Source organism: Glandiceps talaboti, chromosome 1 (assembly GCF_964340395.1).
Source record: "Glandiceps talaboti chromosome 1, keGlaTala1.1, whole genome shotgun sequence".
Classification (NCBI taxonomy): domain Eukaryota; kingdom Metazoa; phylum Hemichordata; class Enteropneusta; family Spengelidae; genus Glandiceps; species Glandiceps talaboti.
In genome coordinates, this window is record NC_135549.1 from 28557428 (window position 1) to 28582649 (window position 25222).

Genomic DNA, 25222 nt, shown 5'->3' on the forward strand with positions numbered 1-25222 from the left:
CTTTAACCTTACATAAGTATAATAAAAACTATATTTAAAAAATTAACAGCACTGCGGTGATCATTTAATTACGCCATTCATATAAAGTATCTTACAGGCGTGTAAGAATTCAACAGTCAAATCTAAAACAGGTTGATAAAATTCAATACTTTGTAATTCAAAATTTACCAAGATTTGACAATGTTAGTAGTAGTAGTAGTAGTAGTAGTAGAAGTAGTAGTAGTAGTAGTAGTAGTAGTAGTAGTAGTAGTCGTAGTAGTAGTAGTAGTAGTAGTAGTAGTAGTAGTAGTAGTAGTAGTCGTCGTCGTCGTCGTCGTCGTCGTAGTAGTAGTAGTAGTAGTAGTGGTAGTAGTAGTAGTAGTGGTAGTAGTAGTAGTAGTGGTAGTAGTAGTAGTAGTAGTAGTAGTAGTAGTAGTAGTAGTAGTAGTAGTAGTAGTAGTGGTGGTAGTAGTAGTAGTAGTAGTAGTAGTAGTAGTAGTAGTAGTAGTAGTAGTAGTAGTAGTGGTAGTAGTAGTAGTAGTAGTAGTAGTAGTAGTAGTAGTAGTAGTATAGGGAATCACATAGAAAACCAATTCTGAGACTATAATGCTGCCGTCAACCAGAAAATAAGAATCGCACTTGACAGGAAATTTTTCAAAAGACATCAAAATAGTTACCATGGAGACAAATAGGGAGTTTGGAAACTTCGGTCCTCAGATTAAAATGTAACGATTTCCAAAATAGCAATTTGACATAGCAATGAATTAGCGAATGTAACGATGTGCAGTTAGACATTAGTAAATTCAAAACTGGTGGCGCTCTTCACATCTCTCGAACGCCGGCTGAATGATGGCATGGCAGTATAATGATATTATAGCACATCACCTAGACAACGAGTGTATCGCTACGATGACGCCATTTCATCTGCAAAGAATGTAGAAAGAAAATCGGGGGATTTTAAATGTTGTTTATGTGAGATACACATGTATGTTATTTATTCATGTACGTTTGTTTTATCTAAAAAAGTACTTGGTCAGTGCTCTTAGTGGTCTGAGGTCAGTCAGACTGAAATTTGGTGAGATATTTCTAGAAATGTTATTCTGCAGATTTTGTTTAAACAGTTCGTTGACAAAATTGGCTCTAGCAACCATGACCACGTCCTGAGCAACAACCAAATGCATGTATATTTGGTATACCTGGTAGGCAAGTGCATTCAAAAAATGTCTGCGAATATCCCTGGCAACCATGATCACGCCCAAAGCAACAGCCAAACGATGGTGAATTTCACAGATACCAACAGAGAACAGTGAACAAACGTTCAAAATGTGTATGCAAATATGCCTAGCAACAAGATCACGCCCATAGAAATAACCAAATGATCGTATATATTGCAAAGATAACATCAGAGATTAACAGACAAGTGAATGAACATCTAAAAATGTATGTGACTGTGCCTAGCAACGACACCACGCCCATAGCATCACCTGAATGGTCATGTATTTTGCGACGACAACGGATTAATAGACAAATGACTATTCAAAAATGTATGCAAATATACCTAGTAACAAAACCACGCCATTAGCAACAACCATAAATTATGATGATGTATATTGCAAAGATAACATCGAGTATTCATAGACAAGTGAACGAACATTCAGAAAATGAATGCAAATATGTCTAGCAACATGACCACGCCCATAGCAACAGTCAAATGACCGTGCATATTGCAAAGATAACTACAGGGCTGGATAGACAACAGAATAATCATTCATCAAATGAAAACCTATATCTGGATAAACATTTTTTTTTTCAAACTGTACAGTTCTGTTACAACAACATTAAAGTGGCCACAAATGGATGAGAAATGGGTATTTATTTATTTTTTATTTAGATTTCAATGAATAAAAAATATTACTAAGTTTGTAACCTCGGAAAAAAATTATAAAACACATAGTTTAAGTACTTGCTTGTCGTAACATGTAACAACTTGAATTGTGTTTACTTTGTGTACTAGTAATTCAAGTACGTATAGTAGACATTATCACACATTTTCAATTTGTTGAGTTACAAAAACGGATTTGGGCAATGTTATTTCATTTTTTACTAGGAAAATATAGTAAAGTTGTTTTTGTCATTTAAAATTCCATTACATTTTTTCACCCTTACACGGCCACTTTAAACAACTTAGTAACTTATTGAAGGAACTTACTCTCTTTTCACTCTGTTCATCCTGATGTCAGATATATCGTTTACTTTTCTCTTCTTCAATCTCAACAGTTCCCTTTTCGGCGTTTCAGCTGTTCTCCTGACCCTTTTGAACCTCTCCAGTGGTTTACCGTCTCCCTTCCAGGCCTTTTCCAGTCTTTTAACACGATTCAGTTTGGTCATCTTGGCCTTATCACCACTACTACGCTTGTGCAACCCAGAACGCTCGAACTCAACATCTTCTGCCTCTCTCCGCACGCGTTTAACCCTCTGCAAAGATTTGGCGTCGTCGTCATCAACGTCTTTTTGCGATCGTGCTCTTTTAATCCGGTGCTCTCCAGTGTGTTTCCGTTCTGCTCTACGGTAGCGTTTCACCCGTTCCAACGCTTGCGGACCTTCCTTTTCCTCTACCGTTGTGTCAATTCTTTTCATCCGGGACAATGCTTTCTCCAGTTTGTGTGTCATTGCCTTGGTTTCCTTGCGCACTCTTTTGATTCGTTTGTGGACTTCATCACCTGCGCCATCATCGTTGTCCTGTGTGTCACGTCTCACTCTTTTAATTCTCGTCAACTCCGGCAAGTCTTTCTCTTCGTCCTCGGCTATGATGCGTTTAACTCTATCTATTTCCTATCAACAAAGCAAATAAGTCAACTATATCAACCAACGAACCAATCAAAATCAATCAATTAGTCAGTCAATCAATCAATCAATCGATAGTCGTCTAGTTTTCGTTCCAAAGTAATTTCAGTCAATCTGTAATTATGTAATTATTAATATCATAAACAATATAATCAAACTGTCCATCATCTATCTATCTATCTATCTATCTATCTATCTATCTATCTATCTATCTATCTATCTATCTATCTATCTATCTGTCTGTCTGTCTGTCTGTCTGTCTGTCTGTCTGTCTGTCTGTCTGTCTGTCTGTCTGTCTGTCTGTCTGTCTGTCTGTCTGTATGTCTGTCTGTCTGTCTATATATCTATCTATCTATATATCTATCTATCTACATGTATCTATCTATCTATCTATCTGTCTGTCTGTCTGTCTGTCTGTCTGTCTGTCTGTCTGTCTGTCTGTCTGTCTGTCTGTCTGTCTGTCTGTCTATCTATCTATCTATCTATCTATCTATCTATCTATCTATCTATCTATCTATCTATCTATCTATCTATCTATCTATCTATCTATCTATCTATCTATCTATCTAATATATATATATATATGTTGATTTTGAAGCAAACGGGGTAACTCAAGTAATCACTTGTTATCAAACTATTTATAAAGAGCTTGGTGATGTAATGTTTCAATAAATGGGAAAGCCGAGTCCCAAGAGGAAGACAAGATGCAATAAAGGACAGCCATGCGCATATCATGTTGCCAACCACTGTGATCAAATTACAAAAATAGGCCACTATTGACTTAGGATGGTATTATTATTACAACATTATTCAAATTAAAACTGATGAGTTATAATTTTTTAATTATTAAAGCATAATTATTTCATATGATAACTGTTGCTCATCTATAGTCACAGTCAACAGGACACCATATACGTATTTCGATAAAAACAAATTGAAATGTTCATGCAGCATTTATGAAAAAAATGAGAAAAGTAATGCCGATTTTACTAGTATGGCGTATTGACTCATATTTCGAAGACAATAAAACCACATTCTAGAAAGCCAAAGCACAAATTTCTGCTGCTGTGCTCAACGAAATACGTTTTTGCTAGTGCCGTAAAGAGGCCTTTGGTTTTGTGCCGTAAAGAGGAGTGTGGTTTTGTACGACATGCATAACCAATGACGTATAACATGTAGATACGTGAAAAACGACCGGAATACAATTTCGCATATTTATTATTCATCTTATCTTGTGCTTGGTATAATGTGAATAATGGGATGGGTTTTCCAAAAGAAAATATCAGTACCAAACAATAATTGGTTGTATATGTTGTTTCATCCAGCACTCTAGCAAATCTGTACAAGATTAAAACTTGATGAGATATGGCTTTTTCTGATACCCGCATTTTCTCTGAAATGGGATCTAAACTTTAACTTACGTTGATTGTACTCTATATATATAGAAAAAACAACCTCTATAATTTATAACACGTATTTGTTGTGAGTATGTGATTATATATTAACTGTTAATGTTTCTAATTTCATTTCCTTGTTGTTTATTTTACCAATCTGTTTTTAGATCAACCTGGTGGCTCGAGATAACAATTCATAGATTCAATCTATTTACATTTAGGCCTAAGAAAAATATTATGTGGTTCCGATTACGCTGGGGTAGGTAGATTTATATATATATATATATATATATATATATATATATATATATATATATATATATATATATATATATATATATATATATATATATATATATATATATATATATATATATATATATATATATATATATATATATATATATATATATATATATGTCTGAGTGTCTAGTTCAGGTAGTTATGTTTTCCGTTGTTTTCCATATGGTCTCTGTGGTATTGGTTTCTTCTCATCAGATGTACAGCCATTACAGATTGGAAGAACAGTTTTATATTGTATTTTTAAGTTGATGTCAGTTTCCGCATCCACTGTTTTTTTGCGAGACTTCACAATTTTCGCGAGTTCATCATTTATTTCTCGAATACGTAATTTGTTTTTATTAGGCCTTATTCGAAATTGAAATCACGCGTTATTATTAACATAATGTTTGGTATTGTTTGGTACAGAGACTCGTAAAATACGATAGACTTGCAGTCTAGTGGCAATAGGTCAGATGATGCATACAATTAATTGATATTGAAATTGAACAAAAAATATGGGTTTTATTTCCCGGTCATTCTACGGCTAAACAAAATCTCCATTATTTTCTCAAATTGTTCATACTCCATGATTGAGCAGGTATTATTATGTCATTCTTCAGAACCTAACCCTAACAATCGTGGCGGAAGGGTATTGTCATTACTCGTCTTCAACTCGTAGTGACAAGACCCCTTAGGCCACCCGTATTTTCCTTGAATAACGGACACAATATTGGAGAAACGTGTATATATATAATATAATTAGGCCTATTCCCAATATTTTTTGTCGTTCCGACCCAGAGGAAAATTTGAATGAAGGTGATCTAATGACCTTGTAACTATGAATCAAGGATGAGTAGTGTGAAATCCCTTGGGGTATTTTCTGACTTAATGAAGAGAACTATACATTGGGGCAATAATATCGTTCTCTTCACTGAGTTAGAAAATATAGTGTAGTTATGCCTGCGCAAGCGTACTTTATGAAAATCTGTGGATTTTGAACGTTTTTTTTTTACTAAAATTTCGAGCACCACAGAAGCAGCGACATTGGTTTTCCTTCATGTACAACTTCCGCTACTGAATATGATGAGTCAGATTAAAACACTTCCAAAAGATGGAGAAATAGTTTCCTTTTAAAAAAAAAAAAAATCAAAAGAAATGGATACTTTGAGCTAAATATTTTAAAGTATTTGTAAGGCTGTCTCATCATTTTCATAATGAAATAAATTGTTACATGGTTTGTTTGAAGACGTACTAAATACACATCCTATACATCGAGAGTGGTAAAAATACAATACGCAGTATATATACTAGTATATTCTTTGTCACCCATTCAGGTGTGTTGATGCCGCCGATGTCGTTATAGCCTCGATCGTTATCGTTTCACTACGGCAAGATCTAACTAAACAGCTCGTTAATTTTCGTCATGTACGTGACCGTAATAGATTAATACATCAGGAGTGACATTAACCACGCATAGAAGATTTAATTGTCCAATATTCATTTTCCTGAACATCTTCAGCGCCGGACATTATTAACACTTTACATTATTACTTTTCAGTGAAAACCATGTTTTTTAAAAAAAAAAGTTTATTATAAAACTGGGGAGTCTTTACAAATTTAAATCTTTGAGTCTCTAAATCCACCGAGTCAGATTCGCTTTTACAGTCTCATAACCAGATCAGGAAACGTACAAAACACGGATATCACCGTTGTTACCTTCCGTAAGGGAGGTTATATGTTAAGTGATGTGTGTGTGTCCGTCTCTGTGTGTGTGTGTGCCTATCTGTGTCATTGTTTTCTCAAAAATGATCTGACTCAATTCAAATGCACTTTATTTGCTACACATATTCTTTAGGGTAATGGCTAGAGCTGGTTAGATTCTGGTAAACATTCTATGAACATTAATGAGGTAATTGCATAAATAACGATTTTCAGTAATTAGCTGATATCTTAATGCAATTTTGTACAATACAACTATGTTAACAATACGCTTGTATCCTCTAAAACTTGTTGATGTAACTAATAATAACCCCAATCTGCATAATGAATGAGTTTCTGTAATTAGCATCCATTAGAGTCCAAAATACATTGACCATTCCAAATGGTCAATTTCATGGTCATTATATGCACAAAAAAGTGGAAATAGGCTATTTTTCTTCACCACTTTGTGCATAATATGGGTGATTTTTAAGGTCTGTGGCTGGAAATTCCAGCCAACCACAGAGACCTATGAACCATCTCTGGTTTGTGGCTTGAAATTCCAGCCAACCACAGAGAGCTATGAATCAGCGATAGTTCGTGGCTGGAAATTCCAGCCAACATCAGACACTTATGAACCATCTCTGGTTTATGGCTTGAAATTTAAGCCAACCACAGAGACCTACGAACCATCTCTGGTTTGTGGCTGGAAATTCCAGCCAACATCAGACACTTATGAACCATCTCTGGTGAAAAGGAGAACAAATCTGTCAAAAACCTATTAACTTTTAAGGTGGGTCATTATGCCTTGGAAAAGGTCAATGTATTTTGGACTCAGTTATTATGAATCGATGAACACTTTAAATTCTATTTGGTACATACATCAACCATACCAAAATGCAAAATATGTCCTAAAAAGATTGTTGCAGTAGCTTGTAGTTTTAATGAGTCATTTGCATTAATTATTAGTATATATCATAAAGTGTTAAAGTGGTCATATCGATGGCAAATGGGATAATTATTTTCATTTTAATGATTAATGAGCCATTTTAATGACTTATTTCCATGATTAATGATTGTCAGTAATTAGGCTATATCTTAAGAATGGCATTGTTGTGACCAACAATTAACATGTAAATATTTTAATCTTGCGGAAGGCATTCTGTTTACATACGGTTTAATTTAGACTGTCGACAGTCGCTCGCGCCTTTTTTTCCTACGTTTTATCTAAACTTATTAAGTCGTCACCGCGATCCGATTCGGCGCAACACTACTACAATCGCATACTGATATCGAGGGCCGAAGGTCCGAGAGATCGAGGGCCGAAGCCCTCGATATCAGTATGTGATTATAGTAGTATTGCGCCGGATCGGAGCGCGGCGATGACTTAAGTTTAGATAAAACGTTGGAAAAAAAGGCACGAGCGACTGTGACAGTCTAGGTTTAAAAATGTATTTTGTGTATTAAAGAATTTCAAAATCTTAATTTACAGTATTTTTCACGTCATAGATTTATTTTTTATTCAACAGTAATCACATGTACAGAAAAAATTGCAAAAATATTGAATCATCTGGTATCACCTTTGTGTCTGCCAGTAATAATGCTGTCTGTGGTGATTTCGAGTATCCCTTTGATGGGATGACTCATCAAACGTAGCTAACCGACAGCAACCAACATCTGCCATCAACAAGCACTACTACTTAGGGTGACCGTATTTTTTCTTCTTCTGTTTCTCATTACCCGACAGACCAGCTCCAACATCAGAATAACGTGGGTTTTTTTTTAATTTTCACCCACCACTAATATTTTGCGGAACAGCGCCCTCAGGTGTCTGACCTGTCGACGTCATCTACAGTCATGGCGGCGCCGACGACGACGTAGCTTGTTCACGACAGAGCATGTCTTTCGAGATAGAGATAAACGTACTTAAAATTTCGTTTAAAGTTGTGCTAAAACATGCAGAGAGAGAAATATGAAAAAGATGTGGGTTTTTAACTTTTTTGAAATCGAAAAATGAAAATTGAAAAAATGGAAAAGTGGAACCGAAAAAATAGGGTCACCCATACAGACTAATGTCGTCTTATCTCACAACCCTTCTTGTTTGTCTCGTAATAGTATATCTCAATACAGAATATTTCATGAATTTGTAATGACGGGAATACCATATAAGCCGCTAGGCAAATCTATAAGATTTCATTCTACGAAATCCGATTTCGGTAAAAAATGAGTTAAAATATGAATATATTACAACAACATTATGGTTCAGCCAAATGTTATTGTTGTTGTTGTTGATGATGATGATGATGTTGTTGTTGTTGTTGTTGTTGTTGTTGTTGTTGTTGTTGTGTTTGTTTGTTTGTATCTTACATTTCATCCAATATGGTGGATTTGTCAACGTGGTCCTTCATCTACCATGATGGTTTATCCACTTAGCGCAACCGTGTTTGATATTGAAATGATATCAATTTACACAAATTAATACAAGAAGGCGCAGGTAATATCCATGATTATGCTCGCTCTCTGTCAGACCATTCAGAAAATAGTTTTTTTTTAAAGTATGGCGTAAAAATATGGTAACGCACACCAAGTCATCAATATTATTTTTTTTAACCCCTTCACATTTATTATTTTTGATATCTGTATTCTCTTCTTTTTGTTAATCTCTAGTAAATCGAGTATTTTTTCTGGTAAAAAGACACGTATGATCCTTGAAAAATCGGAGTCTGACGCCAAACTAGGCTACGATAATACGTCGCGTTGATCAGCGCTGTTAGGCTTCTAAAATCACGTGTTATCTCACAGGGTGACATGCTGGGGGGGGGGGAACTGTGTATAGAATGGTATACGGGATTCCTCTGAGACTTCCAAACCCAAACTGCTCTCTCATACCAAAAATAAAATAAAAATGTCTCTCTTATGCCATCTGTATCTGTATCTCACAACATAGATACTATGGACTGCTTTGAATTGTCCCATTTGCAAGAACAGGACGCATAGTGGTAATATAGTGACGTTTTCATCTTATTACAGCCAATGGTACTAAATATAATGTACTTTCAAAGTAAGTGCCACAATAAGACATCAAAACACGACATTGTCAACGAAAGCTGACACAGACATGGTTTGTATTAAATAATTACTTTTATCAACAATTTGTAGTACTGATGGGATACCTTACTTTGCTGATATCTATACTATTTGTCATACCTTGTGAGCACAAAAGCACCCATTTCTAGAGGACCTCTCCCCGTATGGTCGTCTATGAGTTGCCCCCCCCCCCCCCACCAGCCGCCACCATCGTGGCATTACATTTCGAATCTTACAGACAAGCTCGAAACCATTTTAACTACATTTTTACATTTTATAGTCTGGCTTGAATAAAAAAATACCCGCAATAACATTGCTACATTTTAATGTTTGGCTAAACAAAAATCACATTGCTACACTTATTTGAGTAAAATTGTAACAAAGTTACATTTTGATCTACTGACATGCCTGAAAAAAAGAAAAAAAAGAATACGCTGTTACGATGTGTATGATTTGGCGACAGTCTGCTAAGATAAATGGAGCTGACGCAAAGAAAATGTCGCAACAATGTCACATGATATCATAGCGTTGTCTAGTATTTGTAACAATATCTAGTTCATTGTATTTTGTTGCGTCGAGCAGACGACATTTCGTTTCAAATTACCCGATTTTCATTACAAATGGAACAATTTATGTTCATTGATATTTATCAACGTTCTTGTTATACAACGGTACGACAGAATGGTATTCTCTTTAATTGGAGGAAAAGAAGAAACATTATAATGACGAACAAACATGTCCCTCGAGATTATTTTAAAATTCTAAAATGGCGGTGTATCATATCGTATGTGTAATATTTACCTTATTGTTACTATTGACGCATTTAGTAATTGTTGACGACAGTCAATGTTGACGTCAAATATGTGTTCAAATTACCATTTGATATGTTTTGATTATATTTGATTACAAAATAACTACGTAATAATGACGCCATATGAGTCTTTATCTATTCCCAATTCCTTTAATGCCAATGTCGTATTTTTAGTCATTAAAACCAAAATAACAAAAACATATTTTATAAGTTTTTTTAGTCCACAGTAGTTAACAAGAAAACATATTAAAAACATCGTATTATCTTCCTGCAGCTGAGTTGTCCCCCCCCCCCCCAGACATTTGATAGTACATCTATGCTAAATTGTGTCTTCATAATCGTTTATATATACTACTGGGATACCAGGTTTGTGTTTTAATGATAGTAAATGATTATTAAATATGCTTGGATGAGTGCATCATAACATCATACCTAAATGGTCTTTCCAAAAACACTAAAGAACGTTACAATAAAATGACAGGCAGTCTAATTACGCTTTTTCGACATGAGGAGGTTATAACAAATAAATCTTGTCACGCGAAAAACACATTCATTTTCACTAATGACAAAAGCAAACACAGTGGCAAAATAAAATGTATGGGTTAGTACTGTAAACCCTTATTCACCGTCGAGAAACAATCTTTGAACATATGTTAACCTTAAACTTGGCCTTTATGCATCTCACGCAGTAATAACCCCCCCCCCCACCCTCACCGGACGCATAAACTCAACTTATGCCCTAAGGTGTTAAACAGAGTGTCGACATCAGGGTAGTAGACATGTATTTAAACACGAAATTCTAACTCTGACATTAGATGGACTGCCAAATATATGAATATGAAATAAATATGGAATTTATGAATGTGAAATAAATCGTGGATATATTAAAGATATTGTCAGCGAAAGAAAGACATCAATCAATTAATGAGACGATATATTATCCTATTTTCTCACGGCTATTTTGTCGAATGGAAGTCGTCTGTTGCCCGGTGATTGCAATTCGTCGGTTTACTATCTAGTTATGAATATTTTTTAAATAAGTAATGACACCATGTATTATTCTAAAGTTATGAATACCAATGTTTCACAATATATCATTAACCTTACGTTTGGACTGAAGACAAAAAAAAAAGTTATGTACAGAAGGTATCAAGCCAGTTGATGCATTCATGTTGTCGTATCCTGTGCCGTCTTTCTCTAAAACGTGTTTCCTGATTTTAACTTGAGAACTTCCGATCGCAAATTTACATTCTGAAAGAGGTCCGTGTACGTCGATATTTGTATGATAACGTTCCGTTTATGCATAGACAGTGGGTCTCCCTCCATTGTCTATGGTTTATGTTAATACTGTAACATTGTACAACTCTGTGTAATATCATAAAGTCTGTGTTATATAGGGCTATTTCGAGTTTTGGGAGTGAAGGTGAACTTAGAAATCGGGCCACTTGAAACCGAACGCCGCCTTGCCAGACAGACATTTTACTAACATTATTACATTGTATTGTCTTTGAATTTGGCGACTAAAATTTTGTTAACATTGCTACACTTTATATATTCGTCGTGATAATGAAACATAATAAAATATAACATTTGCATAAAAATGCATCGGAAAGCTTTCCACGTGCACTCATAAAAAGAGGTGAATAAAATTGAAAACTAAAGATTGGAAAGAAAACAACAATTGAATAAAACATGGAAAGAAAATGCATGTGGAATGTAAAAGCGAGAGATACAATTAACGTAACACATTAGACGATTTAAAACACTCACTGATGGTAAAAACAAACAAACGCAGAGACAAATTATATCATGAAACTAAAACAAATGGTGAAAGATCCTAGGATCCTAAAATGCGAATCGCAGATGAATAAGAGCTCTTTCTAGAGATTACCCAAATTGCTACGTTTTCTGAACGTGGGCTACCTTATGTAATTTGCATCCATAAAAGGATAAAACTGTAACAAGTGTACATTCATTCATTTTTTTAACGCCGGACGTTAATATGTAGCAATACTAGTAAGGTTTTAGTCAAGGTTGACGATAAAATGTAGCAATATAAATACATTGTACTTGTAAGAATTTTGTCGATCCAGACGACGTCCTGTTCTAGGGTAACTGGTTTCTATGGTTACATCAGTTCAAACCAATACGTGACTATTTCAAGGTTTTATTTGCTCGTTTAATTTTATTTACTGACACTTTCATTCTGACGTGAAGAATTGTTAAAAGGTCATCAAAGAAATACATTGTTTTAAATGATAAATATTGATATCAATTGTCTACAATGATAACGTTCAATGGAGGGTCTTTAGATTATGTTTTAATCAGATAACCGTTATTCTAAATTATTCATCGCGTTACTAGGCATGCGCACTTACATAATAATAAAACTATAATATAATATAATATAATATAATATAATATAATATAATATAATGTAATGTAATGTAATGTAATATAATACAATATGATACAATATGATACAATACGATACAATACAATACAATACAATACAATACAATACAATACAATACAATACAATACAATACAATACAATACAATACAATACGATACAATACAATACAATACGATACAATACAATACAATACAATACAATACGATACGATACAATACGATACAATACGATACGATACAATACGATACGTAGGAACGACACACCCAGAATGGGATTTACGGTTGACGAATTCACGTAGTTAAGATTTTGGGTAAAGGGTAGTTATCAGCTGGCTCAGATTTTCGAAGGGACGTACCTGCTATCTGAATTGTCAAAACGCTCATAAATTATTTCATAGTGTTTCACTAGATATTCATACGCGTATATCTTTGTTTTGCTATCGCGTCAGACTGTGAAAGTGTGGTTTAAATCCTCACACAAGAAAAACAATGAAAACTACAAACAAACTTTAATGAATGTTGTTCGAAACGGCAATCAACAATTGCAGTGAATAACATAGGGGCTTCTACTCTGTTCTACTCCGTACAATGTGCATCACTTGCGCTGCTTTGAGCGTTTGGTTCATCGATTTCAAATAATACAGCCTTAAAATCATCGATAAAGAGTCTATAATTCGAAACGTCTGTCTTAATCTTTACTTCAGGGACAGTTTTGACATATTAAGACTTCCGAATAGTTACAATATATTATGGGAAGCGAATACAGGTGCATCCTATGGGATCCCCAGCTAGGATATCTACGGCGCCTCATCAAAACATGATGTCGTATATATTATATATATATATATATATATATATATATATATATATATATATATATATATATATATATATATATATATATATATATATATATATATATATCATTTTGAATATGTAACTTCTTTTTTCGATTTAGCATACGAACTTCGTCGACGCGTACGGCCTTTACGAATAGAATTGATAAGGCGGCTAATACCTGTAAAGCGTACGGTAATCCTATTCCATAGATGTCAACGAAATTCCAAATCGTGGAATCGAGATAAGCTGGTACAAATCAGACACGTTATTACTATATCAATTATTAATGAGTATACAGGTAATGCCAGGTATATATATGATTTATAGACACACACAAAGGAGGCTATCATTGTGAAAAGTTCACGTCTTCTAAGTTAACAATAAAGTGTATATTTTTGGATATTTCACGAGATGAAAGATGTACTGGTATATTGAGAACGAATTAAGAGTCACATTTCTCGTAAATTAAAAGCCAAACCGCCAACATTAATCGTGTTGTTTACGAGCGTCCATTCGGTTTCCATCCTAACATGACGACTGTTCACTATATTACATTACATTACATTACCACATTGCATTACGTTACATTACCTCAGTACGTTACATTACATTACATTACATTACATTACCATATTCCATTACATTGCATCACATTACAGCAAAATTCAGGACTGTGGCCGAAGACTAATATGTTATTATTTCAACATATTTTATACAGCGCTTGGTGATGTCATTGCAACAACAAAGTCTTAGCGTCTGTATTTCACAAACGAATGGAATTATATTCTGTATTTGATGCACAATCCACAGTTGATACATTTTTAAAAGTAAAATATGTGGATATTTTAGGTTAGCCATGAATGGAGGATAAGGATATAATACTGCTAGTAGTAACAATGCGGAAAGGAATATATTTATCATATCATTATATGTGTGAAGAGGCCCTTTTCAGCTTTGCAATTGTAACATTTGTATTACCGATGACATATTCATGATTTTAGTAAAATTTCAGGGTATGTGAACTTCACTCAGGGTAATGAAAAGAGGCCACACGAGTCCTACTATGTCGACTTCAGAAAACATGTACAGAGAAATCTATCTATCTATCTATCTATCTATCTATCTATCTATCTATCTATCTATCTATCTATCTATCTATCTATCTATCTATCTATCTATCTATCTATCTATCTATCTATCTATCTATCTATCTATCTATCTATCTATCTATCTACCTATACACACACACACACACATATATATATATATGTATATATATATATATATATATATATATATATATATATATATATATATATATATATATATATATATATATATATATATAGGAAGTCAGTGGTAAGATTTGTCCGTAGTACAGTGCTCGATACGTCTGCACGCAGAGCGGAGTATATGTTGAGGGTAGAAGAAAATCAAGTCGGGTTTTTCGTCTCTACAAGCCTGTTTCGTGAGTAAATCACTCGTCAGGAGATGTTGATGTACATCAACATCTCTGCGGTATAGAGCACTGTCTTAGCAGATTGATCAAACGTAACATTTGCTGCCATTTGACAAAAAATGTCTGCAATGCAGAATTGATAGACTACGATTAGATACGTTAAATCTCACGACTTGGTCTATCAACCAACTTTTTGTTTTGCATTTTGTGACTATACTACAATATATTCACATCGGAAGATATAAACAAACCGTAATCTGGCATTTATCTGTTGCAAAGCCAAAACGCCATCTACTTCTCCCAGAAGGACAATTCCCTGAAGAAAACAAGTAGTAGTATACCCTTTCCATCACTGCCATAATCCTACCATCGACGCCACACTACACACTGTCGGTTAATCCCCATAAGGAGTATACAATGCGAACCATCGACTACAGTCATGAAATCACACTCTGTAGATGTCAAGACTTGTCATTTTTTAGTCAGTGAGGTTATCCATCAATGCGTCGAATGTTCTACATTTCTTTTTGATACGGTAGTCATGGTAACGATGGTGAGACTGATATTTGCCACTGGTATGTATGTTCGCAGCAATTTCAAATTCAATCTCTGTATGACTGTTCGATGTAAGGGTCTAAATTAAGTGCTACATCCAAAGGGTAAACAAATCTTTATTTACAATGATAACTATCGGTCTGTACGTCGTAGCAAATCTGTTGCTGTTTCATCAATTGTGGCGGGAAAAAGTCTCAAAATAAATGCAACAAAATATATAATCACAATTATCTAGGGAAGTGATCGGTACTCACAACATATGAACGAATTAGAGCGATTACAGTTTGAGGGAAAATAATAGGAGAATTTGGCATTACGCCATATCACATCGATCTGGGTCTGTTTTGATCGCCTGGTGATCAACATTCCGTAAATTTACAGTCTGTTGACTAGTCTAGACTAGTTCATGATTGATGTTTATTTGAATTGTTTACACATGGACATCAAGCCAGTGTTCGTAGTACCATCAACACCTAGAGGTCAGGTGATTGACCAATCTGATTAAAATCTCAGTGATGGGGTGAAGGCGGCTAAATGTCTTTATTCACCTCTATGTCCATCGTTTTGTGTCGTTTGTTCGAAGGCGGCGATCACCCAGAAGAAAACAAATGACACAAAACTATGGAAATAGAGGTAAATAAAGGCATCTAGCCGCTTTCACCACATCAGATTTTAATCCGATCGGTGATTGACCTAATTAGAAGGATTCGACTATTTACAGAAAGTGTTTTGTGTATTTTTCAATAGCTAATATTAGAAAATATAACGAAAGTACTGCAATTGAGGCTTCAATCAATCCACAGAATGGGTTTCTTCCAAATCCTGTTTTATTGACTGTGTACATGTTCATAGGGTTGTGGTGTGAGAGAGAGAGAGAGAGAGAGAGAGAGAGAGAGAGAGAGAGAGAGAGAGAGAGAGAGAGAGAGAGAGAGAGAGAGAGAGAGAGAGAGAGAGAGAGAGAGAGATCGGGCTCAGTGACAGTGTTATTGATTACGTGTAGCGCAAGACTAAGCTGCAACACACAGATGGCCTCATTCATTACGTCGATATGAATTTCCTCCATAATTGCACATCTGTGATGATATCATAAAATTTATGCCGGATTTTGAACATTTATCTCTACATAATCAAATAAGAGGCTTGTTTTGAAACACAGATTATTACATTAATTGTTTCGTGCCTGGGTCCCCGGACAACAACACATATTCGTGATAACGGACTTAAACAACACGAACGAAAGTGCTATTGTATAATAACTAGCGTGTCACACTCTCTCCGCCAAATCAATGAATACTGAATTGTCAATTATCTCTGGTAAGGTCATCCGTGGCGAGCAATCAATAATAGTGATAGAACGAGACACTTTTTACATCGAATTTCCTGCATTAGTCAACCTAGTATAATATATATTCACCAGCCTTGTTTATGTACAGTGCTTCCAGGCTTTTTAGATAAACGCATACAAACACGAGTTAGAAAATGTTGGGTTTTTTGTGTTTTTTATCAAATGCCAGCTGTATAGATAATTCATGAAGGACAAAATGAATTATTGAATAGGTGAAATCAATAATAATAATAATAATGATATTTTTATTTCACTTGCGTTATACTAACCCAACTGAAGATGTTTCATATTCCTGGGTATAATATTATCTCACCTATTCGGTTTAATATGTGTTTTGCCACATTTCAAAAAATTGCATTATACGGCCCATGTTGTTTCGCGCCAAAACACAACTAAAGTCTCACGACATATTCCATCACCTACATCCATTTTAATCATGATTGTTGACAACCGTTTCCTGTCACTCGCCCATAAACCTTTCCGTATAATAAGAGTTGTTCTATTAATGTTTATCTCACACGAATCCGAAATAGCATAAATGACCACAAGCGAATAATTACCTGTGGTTGAATAACGCATACAGCCAGCAGTTTCAAAGGTTAAGTACGCCGAATTCCGTCGCGCATACGTTTGTGCGCAATAAAACCCCCTAGACTGACGAAAATATACGTGTGCGTCGGCCATTTTTTAGTTCTGCAGACGATCAATCGACGGTAACTAAGATGTTAAAATCCGGTAGTGGCAAATTTTGGAAACGGAGTGAATTGTCACGTCGTCTAAAGGTAAAAGAAGCAACGGTGAAAAGGTGGCGTGTACAATCAGTAAGTGGGGACTATCCAAACCGTCCGTTGGATCCGGACTCGATTGCAAGTTCAACTAATGTTACGAATGCTGATAAAGACAAGCTGACAACAACGACCACCAAGGATGTCCCTTGGAATGAAGGTGTAAGAGTCGTCAATCTTGGAGTACTTGCTCAAGAGTTAGATTCGTGTAAAGTATGTCGTAACCATCTTCGTCTCATCAAGTGTACTGGCGAAACTAAGTACGGGGGAGGCAGTGTTTTACATGTTGAATGTCACAACTGCGGTGCCAATAATAACGTGTACACAAACAAAACCCATCGAAATGTCGGACAGAAGCGTGGAATGGCAGCTAGCCTTCGATATCAACACTAAAATAGCAACAGGTATGTGACATCGTTGATTTTGATGAAAATAAGATGTAACTACAATCGTTGTAATGGTGAATATGTATGCCATGGAGATCTGACCTCTATTTTCGGGTAAATACTAGTTACAGATTAGGAAATGAATCACATTCTTTCCACTTACATGATGTACTGTCTAATGCTATTATTTTGGTTACTATTTCACATACTTGTATTTAGTTGTCTCTCTGACTAATTGGGACTATGTTGATATATTTCTTGTATATATGCTTGGAATATCTGTAATTGTATAATAATATACCCTTTGTGATTTAAATATAGACTTCCAATCACAAAATCATACCGTTTCAGTGTGATACATAAAGCTTGATCAAATTTATAAATAAAGTTCATTTTAGTGAAGTAACTACTTGTTCTCAAGTGTATATATAGATTGTAAGTATTCTCCTTTTTATCACCCCAAGGTATGATCAATGCAGGTATTGGTGAAACACATGTCAATACCATGTTTTCTTCCATGTCACTACCAACAATGCACAACCGAACACTGAAACGTAAAGAGAAATTAGCTGGGGAAGCTATTACCCATGTAGCAAAAAGATCCTGCCAGCAAGCTCTTAGAGATGAAGTGATGTCCTCAAAGAAACCATGGTATGTTATTGAAATGTCACAAACACAAACACATACACACATGAACCAACCAAACTGATCAAGCTGTTAGACATACAATGTAGCAGTAAAAAAATACTTCATAGTTCATATCATAAATGAGCAATATTAAGTAATAGAAAGTTCACTTTTTAAAAAATTAATGTAATCATCTTTTCAATTGTCACAGTGAGCCTTATTGTCAAAGTACAATGTATAATACAATTGTATAAATACACGTATGATATCAGTAGGTTTAAACTGTTCTCAGATTTTGAATACAGTGGAGTCGATTATGGCTAGATAAAGTAAAACATTTTGCCCACTTATTTGCTTGGTTGTAATATGTCACCATATTTACTTCTCTCTTTCTTAGGATTGATGTATCATACGATGGGGGATGGCAAAAGAGAGGCAGTGGACGAGATTATAAAAGTTTATCCGGTGAGTATTTCATATGTGCGTGTACATTTAGATTAGAAATGTACAAAATAATATGTCAGTCAATTGCACCTTTCAATTGGACAAATACTTTGCTATTGTTAGGATAGTTCAACACCAGCACTACAAACATCAACAGTTGTGTAACTACACTACCCTAGTTAGTCTTGTTGATAACAAAGTGCTTAGCAAATCTATGGCTCAGAAAGTAGCGGGGTCTGGTTTGTGTTATCAACATCTTCATTTAGCATATCAGAGAGATGGTTTCAATAGTTTAAGGGATTTATTTTCTGAAGATAGTGGTGGTACAGTAAGAGTTACCAAGTCTGACCGCATCATAAACAATGTTTGTAACTTTTTTAATAGTCTAACATGAGATATGTAATAAGAATATTGTTCATTTTCATTTTTTTCAGGTAATAGTGAACAAGTTTGCATGATCGTTTGTCATATAAAAGGGCATAGATACTTGACTAACCATGTCAACTAAATTTTGAAATGTTTTAAAAATCAATTATAATAGAAGAACAGTATGTTGAAAGAGATTGCAAATTCTTGACACTCTGTAATGTACTTTTTTGTAACCTGCTAGAAACCAAACATACGTAATGTGTATAGACATATTGGTAGAGAGATATATATTAGTATTAAAATTATAATAAAAAGTCAGATTGTTCTCTCAGGAATGTTCTGTGTTTGTAAGTGAGTGATGTGTGTAGAAGTGTGAGGATATTGGAGCTGAAAACAGTTGCAATCATGCATATTGTGTAACATTATGATGAACAGTTTCACATATTGAAAATAACATTGGAATGCCCTATGCACAATGTTCAGTATAAGCCTCAGACTGTATATCTGAGAGTAAGCTAGGGGGCTTTGGAAATATTGCAAAAATATGGCATCGACGTGTCTTTAACCTTGTCTACTGAGATTCCACAGTAGACCAAACATTGAAACTAGGTGACAATTGGGAAGGGACAAAGTGACCTTTGACCGCTGATATAAAAGGACCCCCTAGGCTCTCCAAATTTAGCAAAGATATTCATTTGAACTGACCATAGCCTTATCAATTATCGATGTGCCAGATATAAATGTTCATTTATTTTGAAAATAAGCACGGTGACATTGCAATTTTATTTTGGCAAAGTGATCTTCATTTATCAAAGTTTCATTCAACAAAATTTCAAAGAAATGACAAGACTAACAGAAAATTGGTGGTAAAAACAAAGACTGTCAATTGTAAAAATTGTAAATGACAGTTATTGGTCAATTATAGTATCAAATTGGCTTGGCAACCATTTAAACCTTTATTATTTCTGAAATTTATTAGCTGTTCTTTGATATATCTTGAAATCATTGCATATGGGGTAGTATTTTCCATCATTTTGCTCTATTTTTCTGAAGGTTGTCAATTTCAACATATTTAAGGCCCCAAGTTTGGTCATGTTTCCATGGAAACGTGACACGGCGACCCCTATATTTTATATCGTTTTTTGAAGATTCATGTATCAAAGATCGTGTATGCCAAATTTCATGAAATTGACAAGACTTTCAAAAAAGTCTCATTTTGTAGTACATCTCCTTAAAGAATTTCAAAATCTTAATTTACAGTATTTTTCACGTCATAGATTTATTTTTTATTCAACAGTAATCACATGTACAGAAAAAATTGCAAAAATATTGAATCATCTGGTATCACCTTTGTGTCTGCCAGTAATAATGCTGTCTGTGGTGATTTCGAGTATCCCTTTGATGGGATGACTCATCAAACGTAGCTAACCGACAGCAACCAACATCTGCCATCAACAAGCACTACTACTTAGGGTGACCGTATTTTTTCTTCTTCTGTTTCTCATTACCCGACAGACCAGCTCCAACATCAGAATAACGTGGGTTTTTTTTTAATTTTCACCCACCACTAATATTTTGCGGAACAGCGCCCTCAGGTGTCTGACCTGTCGACGTCATCTACAGTCATGGCGGCGCCGACGACGACGTAGCTTGTTCACGACAGAGCATGTCTTTCGAGATAGAGATAAACGTACTTAAAATTTCGTTTAAAGTTGTGCTAAAACATGCAGAGAGAGAAATATGAAAAAGATGTGGGTTTTTAACTTTTTTGAAATCGAAAAATGAAAATTGAAAAAATGGAAAAGTGGAACCGAAAAAATAGGGTCACCCATACAGACTAATGTCGTCTTATCTCACAACCCTTCTTGTTTGTCTCGTAATAGTATATCTCAATACAGAATATTTCATGAATTTGTAATGACGGGAATACCATATAAGCCGCTAGGCAAATCTATAAGATTTCATTCTACGAAATCCGATTTCGGTAAAAAATGAGTTAAAATATGAATATATTACAACAACATTATGGTTCAGCCAAATGTTATTGTTGTTGTTGTTGATGATGATGATGATGTTGTTGTTGTTGTTGTTGTTGTTGTTGTTGTTGTTGTTGTGTTTGTTTGTTTGTATCTTACATTTCATCCAATATGGTGGATTTGTCAACGTGGTCCTTCATCTACCATGATGGTTTATCCACTTAGCGCAACCGTGTTTGATATTGAAATGATATCAATTTACACAAATTAATACAAGAAGGCGCAGGTAATATCCATGATTATGCTCGCTCTCTGTCAGACCATTCAGAAAATAGTTTTTTTTTAAAGTATGGCGTAAAAATATGGTAACGCACACCAAGTCATCAATATTATTTTTTTTAACCCCTTCACATTTATTATTTTTGATATCTGTATTCTCTTCTTTTTGTTAATCTCTAGTAAATCGAGTATTTTTTCTGGTAAAAAGACACGTATGATCCTTGAAAAATCGGAGTCTGACGCCAAACTAGGCTACGATAATACGTCGCGTTGATCAGCGCTGTTAGGCTTCTAAAATCACGTGTTATCTCACAGGGTGACATGCTGGGGGGGGGGGGGGGAACTGTGTATAGAATGGTATACGGGATTCCTCTGAGACTTCCAAACCCAAACTGCTCTCTCATACCAAAAATAAAATAAAAATGTCTCTCTTATGCCATCTGTATCTGTATCTCACAACATAGATACTATGGACTGCTTTGAATTGTCCCATTTGCAAGAACAGGACGCATAGTGGTAATATAGTGACGTTTTCATCTTATTACAGCCAATGGTACTAAATATAATGTACTTTCAAAGTAAGTGCCACAATAAGACATCAAAACACGACATTGTCAACGAAAGCTGACACAGACATGGTTTGTATTAAATAATTACTTTTATCAACAATTTGTAGTACTGATGGGATACCTTACTTTGCTGATATCTATACTATTTGTCATACCTTGTGAGCACAAAAGCACCCATTTCTAGAGGACCTCTCCCCGTATGGTCGTCTATGAGTTGCCCCCCCCCCCCACCAGCCGCCACCATCGTGGCATTACATTTCGAATCTTACAGACAAGCTCGAAACCATTTTAACTACATTTTTACATTTTATAGTCTGGCTTGAATAAAAAAATACCCGCAATAACATTGCTACATTTTAATGTTTGGCTAAACAAAAATCACATTGCTACACTTATTTGAGTAAAATTGTAACAAAGTTACATTTTGATCTACTGACATGCCTGAAAAAAAGAAAAAAAAGAATACGCTGTTACGATGTGTATGATTTGGCGACAGTCTGCTAAGATAAATGGAGCTGACGCAAAGAAAATGTCGCAACAATGTCACATGATATCATAGCGTTGTCTAGTATTTGTAACAATATCTAGTTCATTGTATTTTGTTGCGTCGAGCAGACGACATTTCGTTTCAAATTACCCGATTTTCATTACAAATGGAACAATTTATGTTCATTGATATTTATCAACGTTCTTGTTATACAACGGTACGACAGAATGGTATTCTCTTTAATTGGAGGAAAAGAAGAAACATTATAATGACGAACAAACATGTCCCTCGAGATTATTTTAAAATTCTAAAATGGCGGTGTATCATATCGTATGTGTAATATTTACCTTATTGTTACTATTGACGCATTTAGTAATTGTTGACGACAGTCAATGTTGACGTCAAATATGTGTTCAAATTACCATTTGATATGTTTTGATTATATTTGATTACAAAATAACTACGTAATAATGACGCCATATGAGTCTTTATCTATTCCCAATTCCTTTAATGCCAATGTCGTATTTTTAGTCATTAAAACCAAAATAACAAAAACATATTTTATAAGTTTTTTTAGTCCACAGTAGTTAACAAGAAAACATATTAAAAACATCGTATTATCTTCCTGCAGCTGAGTTGTCCCCCCCCCCCAGACATTTGATAGTACATCTATGCTAAATTGTGTCTTCATAATCGTTTATATATACTACTGGGATACCAGGTTTGTGTTTTAATGATAGTAAATGATTATTAAATATGCTTGGATGAGTGCATCATAACATCATACCTAAATGGTCTTTCCAAAAACACTAAAGAACGTTACAATAAAATGACAGGCAGTCTAATTACGCTTTTTCGACATGAGGAGGTTATAACAAATAAATCTTGTCACGCGAAAAACACATTCATTTTCACTAATGACAAAAGCAAACACAGTGGCAAAATAAAATGTATGGGTTAGTACTGTAAACCCTTATTCACCGTCGAGAAACAATCTTTGAACATATGTTAACCTTAAACTTGGCCTTTATGCATCTCACGCAGTAATAACCCCCCCCCCACCCTCACCGGACGCATAAACTCAACTTATGCCCTAAGGTGTTAAACAGAGTGTCGACATCAGGGTAGTAGACATGTATTTAAACACGAAATTCTAACTCTGACATTAGATGGACTGCCAAATATATGAATATGAAATAAATATGGAATTTATGAATGTGAAATAAATCGTGGATATATTAAAGATATTGTCAGCGAAAGAAAGACATCAATCAATTAATGAGACGATATATTATCCTATTTTCTCACGGCTATTTTGTCGAATGGAAGTCGTCTGTTGCCCGGTGATTGCAATTCGTCGGTTTACTATCTAGTTATGAATATTTTTTAAATAAGTAATGACACCATGTATTATTCTAAAGTTATGAATACCAATGTTTCACAATATATCATTAACCTTACGTTTGGACTGAAGACAAAAAAAAAAGTTATGTACAGAAGGTATCAAGCCAGTTGATGCATTCATGTTGTCGTATCCTGTGCCGTCTTTCTCTAAAACGTGTTTCCTGATTTTAACTTGAGAACTTCCGATCGCAAATTTACATTCTGAAAGAGGTCCGTGTACGTCGATATTTGTATGATAACGTTCCGTTTATGCATAGACAGTGGGTCTCCCTCCATTGTCTATGGTTTATGTTAATACTGTAACATTGTACAACTCTGTGTAATATCATAAAGTCTGTGTTATATAGGGCTATTTCGAGTTTTGGGAGTGAAGGTGAACTTAGAAATCGGGCCACTTGAAACCGAACGCCGCCTTGCCAGACAGACATTTTACTAACATTATTACATTGTATTGTCTTTGAATTTGGCGACTAAAATTTTGTTAACATTGCTACACTTTATATATTCGTCGTGATAATGAAACATAATAAAATATAACATTTGCATAAAAATGCATCGGAAAGCTTTCCACGTGCACTCATAAAAAGAGGTGAATAAAATTGAAAACTAAAGATTGGAAAGAAAACAACAATTGAATAAAACATGGAAAGAAAATGCATGTGGAATGTAAAAGCGAGAGATACAATTAACGTAACACATTAGACGATTTAAAACACTCACTGATGGTAAAAACAAACAAACGCAGAGACAAATTATATCATGAAACTAAAACAAATGGTGAAAGATCCTAGGATCCTAAAATGCGAATCGCAGATGAATAAGAGCTCTTTCTAGAGATTACCCAAATTGCTACGTTTTCTGAACGTGGGCTACCTTATGTAATTTGCATCCATAAAAGGATAAAACTGTAACAAGTGTACATTCATTCATTTTTTTAACGCCGGACGTTAATATGTAGCAATACTAGTAAGGTTTTAGTCAAGGTTGACGATAAAATGTAGCAATATAAATACATTGTACTTGTAAGAATTTTGTCGATCCAGACGACGTCCTGTTCTAGGGTAACTGGTTTCTATGGTTACATCAGTTCAAACCAATACGTGACTATTTCAAGGTTTTATTTGCTCGTTTAATTTTATTTACTGACACTTTCATTCTGACGTGAAGAATTGTTAAAAGGTCATCAA

At 34.7% G+C, this 25222-nt stretch overlaps 2 protein-coding genes across 2 annotated transcripts in view; one reads left to right on the forward strand and one right to left on the reverse strand.

Moving 5' to 3' along the window:
• Positions 1-533: 533 nt before the first annotated feature.
• LOC144440058 (uncharacterized) overlaps positions 534-25222 on the reverse strand; it is a 35785-nt gene continuing 11096 nt past the window's right edge. The window contains exons 2-3 of the mRNA XM_078129302.1: positions 2189-2811; positions 534-903 (exon numbers count right to left, since the gene is read on the reverse strand). Coding sequence (XP_077985428.1) covers positions 900-903; positions 2189-2811 — 627 coding nt within the window. The 3' untranslated portion in view covers positions 534-899. The remainder of the gene's footprint in view (positions 904-2188; positions 2812-25222) is intronic.
• LOC144442215 (uncharacterized) lies at positions 17395-19503 on the forward strand. The gene is made up of 4 exons (XM_078131496.1): positions 17395-17898; positions 18345-18531; positions 18905-18972; positions 19386-19503. The coding sequence occupies exons 1-4, from the start codon at positions 17778-17780 to the stop codon at positions 19457-19459; spliced, it is 450 nt and encodes a 149-aa protein (XP_077987622.1). The 5' UTR covers positions 17395-17777; the 3' UTR covers positions 19460-19503.

Coding starts and splice junctions, on each gene's coding strand:
- LOC144442215 (XM_078131496.1), top strand. CDS start 17,778: ATGTTGAATGTCACAACTGCGGTGCCAATAATAACGTGTACACAAACA. Junction 17,899..18,344: donor CAACACTAAAATAGCAACAG/GTATGTGACATC, acceptor TATCACCCCAAG/GTATGATCAATGCAGGTATT. Junction 18,532..18,904: donor ATGTCCTCAAAGAAACCATG/GTATGTTATTGA, acceptor TCTCTTTCTTAG/GATTGATGTATCATACGATG.